This window comes from Mobula hypostoma, chromosome 4 (genome assembly GCF_963921235.1).
Source record: "Mobula hypostoma chromosome 4, sMobHyp1.1, whole genome shotgun sequence".
In the NCBI taxonomy this organism is placed as follows: domain Eukaryota; kingdom Metazoa; phylum Chordata; class Chondrichthyes; order Myliobatiformes; family Myliobatidae; genus Mobula; species Mobula hypostoma.
Window position 1 is genome coordinate 138,428,823 of NC_086100.1, and position 12,125 is coordinate 138,440,947.

Consider the following 12,125-nt stretch of genomic DNA (forward strand, 5'->3'; position numbering starts at 1 on the left):
ATTTTCAACAAGTGCATTTTATATGTTTTTTTTTGGATATTTCAAGGCTCAAAGACACTTGTTAATGTTTAAAAATGCAAACACAAGGAAATCTGCAGATGCTGGAAATTCAAGCAACACACACAAAATGCTGGTGAACACAGCAGGCCAGGTAGCATCTATAGGAAGAAGTACAGTCGACGTTTCGGGTTGAGACCGTTTCGGGCCCGTGAGGGTCTCGACCCGAAATGTCATCCGTACTTCTTCCTATAGATGATGCCTGGCCTGCTGCGTTCCACCAGCATTTTGTGTGTGTTGTTAATGTTTAATTTCAGTGATAGCTTTGGCAGCTGTTGAGTCCAGTGGCAGTGTCTCACTGGCTGTCAAGGCTATTCCATCCATGCAGCAAGTCACTTGTGCTGAAAAGGCCCTGGGCTGCATCTTTCCGTGTTGGGCCCTGTATTGTGCTGTGGGCTGGCGAACATACAAGAAGAAACAGCCTGGTTCAAATGCTGAAGACCAACAATCTCCAGGTCAGCAGATTTGTTCTATTTTAATAAGTTCTATCCCGGTATGGAAGAATAAGTAATATTGCCTTTGGGGCGTGTGTTGTGAAAGTTGGTAATTCTTGATTTATTGATATGCTACTAAAAGGTACGCTAAAGAAATACAGTCAGGACTTCTGGAGATCATTTCCCCTTCAAAGAATTTTTATCCAAACCTCTTGGACCTGAAGGAAACCTTTGGAGATTCACAAACTAGAGTAAGGTAAGTCATTCATGAATTTAGATGGCGGTTTACCCATCTGTTTTCTAATAATAAGGAATTCTACATGTGACTAGGTTCAGTGTTGCCAAGAATTCCTTGAGATCAGCAAGCCTGCCTTACACTTCCCACTTTGAGCAGTACTACATTTTATTAATAGGGTGTGAAATAGTTTTGTTCAAGATGGAGAGCAGAGTTTATACAATTTAATTCTATAACACATAATATTTGTCCACAGCATTCTGTGCTAAGTCTTGCATGATGCTGAGATTTCAATTCCAGCATTGTGTTGATGTACTTGGAGACATAATATAGTGAAGAGTCTTATAGGAGCCTATATTGCTGGCTGTGTCAGCGCCCAGTGTCGACCTTCACTGTCCCACTCCTGGTAATAGACAGAATAAACAGATACGATGTCAATTAACAGGCTAGAGAACTGAGCTCAAGACCAATGACCTCATTTAACCTTGCAACAAATGAATGCACATTTGGCAGCAGAAAGTAGATCCTTCCAGCAGTATTTAAAGAAAGTATTGGCTACTTTCAAGTTAGGGTACGTCCACACTACGCCGGATAATTTTGAAAACGTCGGTTTTGAGTAAAAACAACAGGCGTACACACTAAGCGTTTTTCAAAATATCTCTGTCCACACTAACACGGACATGTGGGCAAATCTCCTCTACTGGGCACGCGCAGGACACACAGAAAACACGCGAGGAGGAAACGGTATACTTAGTGCGCATTTGTCCAGTTACAGAGTAGAAAAACTTAAAAGGAATTGCTCTTGGCTCTCGTGCGGGAGGACTAAAAACTAAAAATACAAATACTGGAGTGTATGCAGGCAACCGACAGGGAGTTCACGGACTGTGTGACCCGGCTGCCGACGAACATTGAAAAACTGACTAACTCTGTTGCATTAATAAAGCACCTTGTTAAATGTATAAAACATGTCTGCATCAGTGTTATCTTGTATTTCCATGCAATGTTACATTAAGCAGTTACACATCTGTTGTCAGAGAAGTACTTGCATAAATAAGTAAACCACCTTCATACATTCAAGATGAGAAAAAATGTAAATGACATAAAAGAAGTGAAATATATGGTGTCATGATCTATCCAGATGAGGTCGACTAAAGGAAAGTTGTACGCATGTGCCATTGTGACTGGAAGGCATGAGGAAACTGTACAAAATGGTCATAAAAATTCCCTTTGATTGGAAATTTGTTGAGACATGTACTACTTGCTGTTCCACAATGATATCTATCTTGTCTCTGCAAGAAAGGGACGTGCACAGGTGAGGCCCTGCAGCAAATGTAGCTGCTGTGTCGGAACAGCTGATAGTGTGCAAAAGGTGTGAGCTGTGGGAGAGAGGATGGAATTCATCACAGACAGGTGCAAAGAGATGCAACTTCGGAAGTTTAGCCAGACTACAACATACACAGTGAATCGCAGGGCCATGGGGAGTGGTGTTAAACAGAGAAATTTTGGGGCTGTTGAACTGGGGTGTAGAATTGTTATCTTCCTTGCAGTTTAACTTTCCTCTGGTTGCTTGTATTTTTACATAATCACGTGCATACATGTAATTGTTCAGTGAATTTTCCAGTAATTACGGTACAGTTGCTTCCATATTTTTCTAGAAACATTTTAGTTTTCAGCAGCAGGTGTCATGCCACTTGAATCTGGCTATCTTATAGGTTAATTGTTATCACTGGATTTTTGTTATCTCTAGTCTGAGTATGACTGTTTTTCCTTTTTCTCTTTGTACTCTTGGCTCTTCTTTCTTTTCGTTTCCTCTCTTGTAACATTTAATAACACACAGTATATTTTATGCCCCATTTTGTCATCTAAAGAACCTTTGGATCACAGAGGCATCGGGATCCAACAGGGTACAAGGGTGTTGTTCTCTGAAGGTGGCAACACCTGGTGGTGGAGGTGTTTGGCATGTTACCTTCACTGCTGAGGAGTCAGGTTATAGTCGCACAATGCATTTTACGTCTGCATTCTACAGGCTGCAGAGAAGTTTCACAAGGATACAGCCTGGACTGAAGGCCTTGAGTTATGAGGAGAAATTGTTTTTATTCCCTCGGGAATCAAAGATTACTTTAAAGTTCAAAGTAAATGTTATTATCGAAGTACATGTATGTCACCATATACAACCCTGAGATTCATTTTCTTGTGGGCATACTCAATAAATCTCTGGAATAATAAACAGCGTGCAGAAGACAGCAAACTGTGCAAATACAAAAAAAGAAATAATAATAATAAATAAGCAATAAATGTCGAGAATAAGAGTCCTTGAAACTGAGTCCATGAATTGTGGGAACATTTCAATAATGGGGCAAGTGAAGTTGACTAAAGTTATCCTGTTGTTCAAGAATGTGATGGTTGAGAGGTAGTAACTGTTCCAGAACCTAGTGGTGTGAGTCCTGAGACTGCTGTACCTCCTTCCTGTTGGCAGTGATGAGAAGAGAGCATGTCCTGGGTGGTGGGGGTCCCTGATGATGGATGCTGCTTTCCTGCAACAGTATTTCACGTAGAGGTCTCAACAATGGGTAGGGCTTTACCTGTGATGGACTGGGCTGTATTCCCTACTTTTTGTAGGCTTTTTCATTCAAGGGTGTTGGTATTTCCATATGCAGGCAGTCAATATACTCTCCACAACATATTTTTCGGAGTTTTTCAAAGTTTTAGATGTCACGTTGAATCTTCGCAAACTCCAAAGCAAGTAAAGGTTCTCCTGTACTTTCTTCATAATTGCACTTACGTGCTGGGCCTGGGACAGGTGTTTTGAAGAAATAACACCTAGGAACTTAAAGCTGATATCCCTCTCCACCTCTGATCCTCCAATGAGGACTGGCTCATGGTCCTCTGGTTTTCTTCTCCTGAAGTCTATAATCAGTTCCTTGGTCTTGCTGGCATTGAGTGAGAGATTGTTATGACACCACTCAGCCAGATTTCCAATCTCCCTCCTATAGGCCGATTCATCACCACGGTGACTCAGCATACATCAGCAAGCTTGAGTAGATGTTTATGAAATTATGAGGAGCATAGTTAGAGTAGTTGACTACCTGACACACATTCTGTCAATGCACATGGAGTTATGGATCAGTGTCAGTCACAAGAATGCCTTTGAGGTATTAACCATATAACCATATAACAATTACAGCACGGAAGCAGGCCATCTCGGCCCTTCTAGTCCGTGCCGAATGCTTACTCTCACCTAGTCCCACCAACCTGCACTCAGCCCATAACCCTCCATTTCTTTCCTATCCATATAGCTATCCAATTTAACTTTAAATGACAATATCGAACCTGCCTCCACCACTTCTGCTGGAAGCTCGTTCCACACAGCTACCACTCTCTGAGTAAAGAAGTTCTCCCTCATGTTACCCCTAAACTTTTGCCCCCTAACTCTCAACTCATGTCCTCTTGTTTGAATCTCCCCTCCTCTCAATAGAAAAAGCCTATCCACGTCAACTCTATCTATCCCCCTCATAATTTTAAATACCTCCATCAAGTCCCCCCTCAACCTTCTACGCTCCATAGAATAAAGACCCAATTTGTTCAACCTTTCTCTGTAATTTAGGTGATGAAACCCAGGTAACATTCTAGTACATCCTCTCTGTACTCTCTCTATTTTGTTGACATCTTTTCTATAATTCAGTGACCAGAACTGTACACAATACTCCAAATTTGGCCTTACCAATGCTTTGTACAATTTCAATGTTACATCCCAACTCCGATACTCAAAGCTCTGATTTATAAAGGCCAGCATACCAAAAGCTTTCTTCACCACCCTATCCACATGAGATTCCACTTTCAGGGAACTATGCACCATTATTCCTAGATCCCTCTGTTCTACAGCATTCTTCAATGCCCTACCATTTACCACGTATGTCCTATTTTGATTAGTCCTACCAAAATGTAGCACCTCACGTTTATCAGTATTAAACTCCATCTGCCATCTTTCAGCCCACTCTTCTAACTGGCCTAAATCTCTCTGCAAGCTTTGAAAACCTACTTCATTATCCACAACTCCACCTATCTTAGTATCATCTGAATACTTACTAATCCAATTTACCACCCCATCATCCAGATCATTAATGTATATGACAAACAACATTTGACCCAGTACGGATCCCTTTGGCACACCACTAATCACCGGCCTCCAATCTGACAAACAGTTATCCACCACTATTCTCTGGCATCTCCCATCCAGCCACTGCTGAATCCATTTTAGATTAGATTAGATTCGATTAGATTATGAGGACACAGAGTCCTCTTTTATTGTCATTTAGTAATGCATGCATTAAGAAATGATACAATGTTCCTCCAGAATGATATCACAGAAACACAAGACAAACCAAGACTAAAAAAAACTGACAAAAACCACATAATTATAACATATAGTTACAACAGTGCAAAGCAATACTGTAATTTGATGAAGAACAGACCATGGGCACGGTAAAAAAAGTCTCAAAGTCTCTCGAAAGTCCCATCATCTCACGCAGACGGTTGAGGGGAGAGATTCTCCCTGCCATGAGCTTCCAGCGCCGCAAACTTGCCGATGCAGCATCCTGGAAGCACCCGACCACAGTCCGACTCTGAGTCCGTCCGAAACCATCGAGCCTCCGACCAGCCCTCCGACACCGAGCACCGAGCACCATCTCTGCCGAGTGCTTTGACCCCGGCCCCAGCAACAGGCAATAGGCAAAGTCGAAAACTTGGGGCCTTCCCCTCCGGAGATTCTCGATCGCACAGTGGCAGCGGCAGCGAAGCAGACATTTCAGAAGTTTCTCCAGATGTTCCTCTGTGCTTCTCACATCCGTCTCCAACAAATCAGGAGTGTGCACGGCCCCTATTTAACAAATACGATATCAATTCGCAGTGGCCGCGTGCGCTGTGTCACACCGCCATCTTCTCCTCTCCTCCAATATTAATACTACTTCAATATTAATACCTAACGATTGAACCTTCCTAACTAACCTTCCGTGTGGAACCTTGTCAAAGGCCTTACTGAAGTCTATATAGACAACATCCACCACTTTACCCTCGTGAACTTTCCTAGTAACCTCTTCAAAAAATTCAACAAGATTTGTCAAACATGACCTTCTCCCCTACTTCTGTTCCTACACTCTGGATCCCCTCCCCCCTTGTATCTGGTTTAAATCCACTGGAGCCTCTCCAGCAAACCTACCTACAAGAATATTTGTCCCCCTCCAGTTCAGATGTAGACCATCCCGCTGGAACAGGTCCCACATTCCCTGGAAAACTGCCCAATTATCTATAAATCTGAAGCCCTCCCTCCTGCACCATGTCTTCAGCCACGTGTTGATCTGCGCTATCTTACTATTTCTAAATCTGCCTGCACGTGGCACTGGTAGCAATCGTGAGATTGCTATCCTGGAGGTCCTGTCCTTTAACCTGGCCCCTAACCCCCTAAGCTCACCTTTCAGGACCTCCTCACTCTTCCTACCCATGTCATTAGTCCCTACATGGACCATAACATCCGGCTTCTCACCCTCCCTCTTGAGAATACCGAGAACTCGGTCCGAGATATTGCGGACCCTGGCACCAGAGAAGCAATAGACCATCCAGGATTCCTGATCTCTTCCTCAGAACCTCTTATCTGTCCCCCTAACTAATGAATCCCCTATCACTACTGCTCTCCTCTTTTCCCTCCTTCCCTTCTGAGCTGAGGGTCCCGTCTCGGTGCCAGAGATGCAACCACTACAACTTGTCCCTGGTAGGTCGTCCCCATCAACAGTATCTAAAATGATGTATTTAATATTGGTGGGAACGACCACAGGGATGCTCTGCTCATTCTGTCTACTCCCCTTCCCTCTCCTGACAGTCACCCAGCTACCTGTCTCCTGACTCTTAGGGGTGACTATCTCCGTGTAACTCCTGTTTATTTCTGCCTCTGCCTCCCGAATGATCCGAAGTTCATCCAGCTCCAGCTCCAGTTTCCTAACTCGGTTTGTCAGGAGCTGCAGCTGGATGCACCTTTTACAGGTGTAGTCATCAGGGACAATTGTGCTCGCCCTGACTTCCCACATACTGCAAACGGAGCCCTCAACTGCCCTAACTGCTGCTTCCGTTACCTACTCCTAAGGTAATTAAATTAATTTAAGGAACTTACCCAGCCTTACCTCACTTGGAGTGAAGCTGGTCCTCAGCCTCTGCTTGCCAAAGCCTCTCGAGCCAAAGCCTTCCTATTCTGCCTCCCACTACTCCGTCGCCCGCTCCGTTAATCTTCTTGCTTTTAAACACTCCCGCTGCCTCATGGTCTGACTAACACGCGCTTGTGCAGTCGTGCCCCATTCAACAGTTCAGCTCTCCGTGTTCATGATACCTCCACTTAGACTGCTAGGAACGCTGGCCACACAATGGGTCACGAAGTATCCCTCTCCTGACACCAAATGTTGTAGCGTGGTTGAAATCACCGGAGAGACAGAGTCACTGGTAGATACAAAGCAGCTTCTTTATTCGACACAACAATGTACAGCAGGCATCATACAGACGGAGACGCTTTTGGTGGAAAGGTCATTAAATGAAAAATTATCTCAAGGTGAAAGAGTCTAAAGTTAGCGACCATTGGTTTAAGGGAAAGTTTTAAAAGGGATCTGAGAGGTAGGATTTTCACACAGACGGTGGGAAATAAAAAGAATGAGCTGCCAAAGGAGGTGGTCAAGGCAAATAGAATTACAATATTTAACAAGTATTTGGACAGGTGCATAGATTGGAAAGTCTTAGGGGGATACAGGCGAAAAGGAAAGAAATGAGGTTAGTTTATGTGGGCATCTGGGGCACGTTGGATGAATTAGAATTTTCATGTGCTGTATAACTCCATGAATTTACAATGAAAAGGTATAAACCTCTGAAGCTGCAATTACATGATGTGGCTCCTGATCACCAGAGCTTATTGCTATGTGAGTCATTGGGAAATGATACAAGAGCAGTTGTTGCCACTAGTGGTGGTAAATGGCATTTCAAGGTTGACTTGCTGATGTTGATCTCCCTTGTGAGGTTATTAGACTTCTCGTAGCACCGTTTTGTGGCACAGTCACCCAACATTATCTGGCTCCTTTGGGCTGAAGCTACCTTTCCCCGTCTCTTAATTCCTCTGTTGAGACATCTAATGCTGCATCAGAAGGTCTTGGACGCCATTTTCTCCCATGCTGTGCTATTGTTAGGTCTTCTTCCATCTCAGAATGTTTTTGTGTATGAATTTGAAAATCCACTGGTGCCATAATGCACCTATTTAAATAGTCTAAAGTGGTTCAGGCTAGTTTTAATTGGTGCTGGCCAATCACAATATTGGCCCAACTACTTTCTGGCACAGCTGAGCCTCACTGTACATCCATCCGCAAAGCAGTTGTGTAGCTGCAAAACAAATCGGTCAAGGAAGCTTAATGGTTATATATATATAGTCAACTCCCAAGAGTTTATGACAATGCCGCCCTTCAAACTGCAGGTGAAATGCATCACTGAATTGAACTTCAATATTATGTCTGGTCGTTGTTAACTGGAAGAGTTCAGTATTGCCCCAAGTGCTCTTGCATGTGATCCCTCCTAAAACTCACATGGAGAGGAATGAGCGACGACAGAATTGAGCAAAAGTAGCTGACTACCTGAGACACATTCTGCCAATGCACATGGAGTTATGGATCAGTGTCAGTCACAAGAATGCCCTTGAGATATTAAATGAAAAATTATTTCACAAACAAAGCAATAGCATATTGGACGTTTTTGCTCACACTTGTCGATAATGATGTCAGGTATGACTTGGCATAGACTTAGTCAGCTCGTGTGTGCTGTCTTCATGTAAGGGTGAAGCCTGTGTCATCAGGGATGACTGTTTTATTTTCAGAGAGGAAAATGTCTGTTATTAATAACTGGAAACACCTGTGTCACTTAATTAATTCATTACTGGTATCAAATGTTATTCAACACAAGGCAAAGCAGCTGTGGTTCAATTAGCTCCTAATGATTATAAACAGTTTGCAATTAAAATAAATAAAATAATACCTAGGCACTTAAAACAACAAAGTATCACCCTTCAAAAAGTCTCATTTTACACTTCATAGCACATTTGAGGAAATTACGAGGCTGTGTTGCAGTATGCTTGTGATACAACACACATGCCTTTGACAAAACTAATCACTGCAATGCTTTAGAAATTGAACATATATTATATTTAATGAATGTATACATGCTGTGATGCTTTTAAATTAAACTTAGATATTTTATCAAATGCAAATTGGGATTTTTAAATATAAAACACACATAAATGGAACATAATAATGCAATGTTTAAGTGCATCATGAAATATCCCTTAAATACTTACAAATGCACATTTTCAAGCCTAGGAACTTTTTTTTTTGTTGGGACCTGGGCATTGTCCATCTCTAATTACCCTTGAGAAGGCACAAAATAAATCATTTTGTTCCTCTGCAGACGCACCACTCCAGGAGATCTTGGTCTAATCTGTGACCCAGGTCTCTGTTCTTTAATATTACTGGTGAACATATGTTTATCAATCTGACAAATCTGTAGAACATCACTGAAGAAGCAAAGTGCTAGGTATTTTTAGTCTCTATCCAAACAAAAGTGATTGGGGCTTCATAATGGACTGAGCAGGTGAATGCAATAGCACTTGTGGGTGGTGTTGTGAGAAGTAAAGTGGAGGGGACTATATTTCTCTGAATGTTTACTTAATCAGCAAAGGAAACGTACAGATGACAGAAAAATATCACTGAGATCTGTTTTAATGATTCCCAAATTCCCCGTTTCTATTATTTTTTGTAAAGAAATTGAAGTAAACCTAAATTATAAGTGAAATTTGAGTAGTTACTTATAAAATTATCTTATAACTTGCAGAAGAATATCATTTAATATACCAGCCAAGAAGAGCAGGGTGAGCTGCCTCAGTGACCATTGCCCAGTTGCACTCACATCCACTGTGACGAAGTGCTTTGCGAGGTTGCTCATGGCCAGAATCAACTCCTGCCTAATCAATGACCTGGACCCACTGCAATTTGCCTATTGCCACAATAGATTTACAGCAGATGAAATCTCACTGGCTCTCCACTTGGCCTTGGATCACCTGGATTTATATCAAGCTGTTGTTTATTGATGACAGCTCAGCATTCAACACAATCACACCTTCACTTCAATTCAAAAAGCTCCGAAACCTGGCCCTGTGTACTTCCCTCCGTGACTGAAACCTTGACTTCCTCACTGGGAGACCAGTGTCAGTCCAACCAGATCAGAAATAACATTTCCTCCTCATTGACAGTCAACACTGGTGCACCTCAAGTATGCATATTTAACCCACTACTTCACTTTCTACACCCACAACAGTGAAGCTGGGCACAGCTCAAATGCCAGCTATAAAACTGCCGATGACATAACAATTATTGGCAGAATTTTAGATGAGCTGGTTGAGTGGAGTTGCAGCAACAACCTTGCACACAACGCCTGTCAGACTAAAACATTAATTTGGAATTCAGGAAGGGGAAGTCGAGGAAGCTCCTGGGTGTCAACATCTGTGAGGATCAATCCTGGGCCCAACATAGGAATGTAATTATAAAGAAGGCATGATGGTGTCTGAATTTCAATAGGAGTTTGAAGAGAATTGGTATGTCACAAAAGGCACTCGCAAATTTCTATAGAACTACTGTGGAGAGCTTTCTAACTGGTTGCATCACTGCCTGGTATGGAGTGACCACTGCACGGAGTTGGATAAAGCTGCAGAAATTTTAAAACTCAGCCAGCTCCATAATGGACACTAGTCTCCCCAGGATCAAAGGCACCTTGAAAAGGGGATGCCTGAAGAAGGCGGCATCCATTAAGGACCCTCGTCACCCAGGACATGCTGACTTCTCATTGCTACCATCAAGGAGGAGGTGCAGGAGTCTGAAAACACACACTCAGAGTTTCAGAAACAGTTTCTTCCCTACCACCATCAGATTTCTGAATGGACAATCAATCCATGAACACTATCTCACTATTTGTTTTGCTCTTTTTGCTCAACTTATTTAATTTAATTTTTTACATATATTTCTTATTGTAATTTATAGTTTTTGCTTCTGTAGTTCAATATACCGCTGTTGTAAACAACACATTTCACAACATGTGCCAGTGATATTAAATCTGATTCTGATTTTGACTCTGAAGCTGCAAAGGGTTGTTGACTCAGCCAGTTCTATCACAGGCACAACCCTCCTTCCTTATATTCAGACACCTTGATGGTGATGATGAGGTAGGTTTTCAAAGCTTGCAGAGAGATTTAGGCCAGTTAGAAGAGTGGGCTGAAAGATGGCAGATGGAGTTTAATGCTGAAAAATGTGAGGTGCTACATTTTAGTAGGACTTATCAAAATAGGACATACATGGTAAATGGTAGGGCATTGAAGAATGCTGTGGAACAGAGGGATCTAGGAATAATGGTGCATAGTTCCCTGAAGGTGGAATCTCATGTGGATAGGGTGGTGAAGAAAGCTTTTGGTATGCTGGCCTTTATTAATCAGAGCATTGAGTATAGGAGTTAGGATATAATGTTGAAATTGTATAAAGCATTGGTAAGGCCAAATTTGGAGTATTGTGTACAGTTCTGGTCACCGAATTATAGGAAAGATGTCAATACGATTGAGAGAGTACAGAGAAGGTTTACTAAAATGTTGCCTGGGTTTCATCTCCTAAGTTACAGAGAAAGGTTGAAGAGATTCGGTCTTTATTCTTTGGAGCGTAGAAGGTTGAGAGGGGACTTGATAGAGGTGTTTAAAATTATGAGGGGGATTGATAGAGTTGACGTGGATAGTCTTTTTCCATTGAGAATGGGGGAGATTCAAACAAGAAGACATGAATTGAGAGTTAAAGGACAAAAGTTTAAGGGTAACATGAGGGGGAACTTCTTTACTCAGAGAGTGGTAGCTGTGTGGAATGAGCTTCCAGCAGAAGTAGTTGAGGCAGGTTCGACGTTGTCGTTTAAAGTTAAATTGGATAGCTATATGGACAGGAAAGGAATGGAGGGTTATGGGCTGAGTGCAGGTCGGTGGGACTAGGTGAGAGTAAGCGTTCGGCACGGACTAGAAGGGCCGAGATGGCCTGTTTCCGTGCTGTAATTGTTATATGGTTATATGGTTATCTTGAAAAGGCGGTGCCACAAGAAGGTGGGATCCATCGTTATGGACTCTCATCACCCCGGATCTGCACTCTTCTCATTACTGCTATCAGGGAAAAGGTACAAGAGCCTAAAGACACACACTTAATGCTTTATGAACAGCTTCTTCTCTCTGCCGATGATTTCTGTAGTTCAGGAAACCATGAGCACTACCTCAGCATTCATCTTTTGCACTTTTTATTTTATTTTTATTG

At 42.3% G+C, this 12,125-nt stretch overlaps 1 protein-coding gene across 1 annotated transcript in view; it reads left to right on the forward strand.

Annotated features, from left to right (window-relative positions):
• Positions 1 to 12,125, forward strand: part of LOC134345637 (alpha-1,3-mannosyl-glycoprotein 4-beta-N-acetylglucosaminyltransferase B-like) — a 175,030-nt gene that overhangs the window by 95,198 nt on the left and 67,707 nt on the right. Inside the window, exon 6 of the mRNA XM_063046630.1 lies at positions 634 to 747. Coding sequence (XP_062902700.1) covers positions 634 to 747 — 114 coding nt within the window. The remainder of the gene's footprint in view (positions 1 to 633; positions 748 to 12,125) is intronic.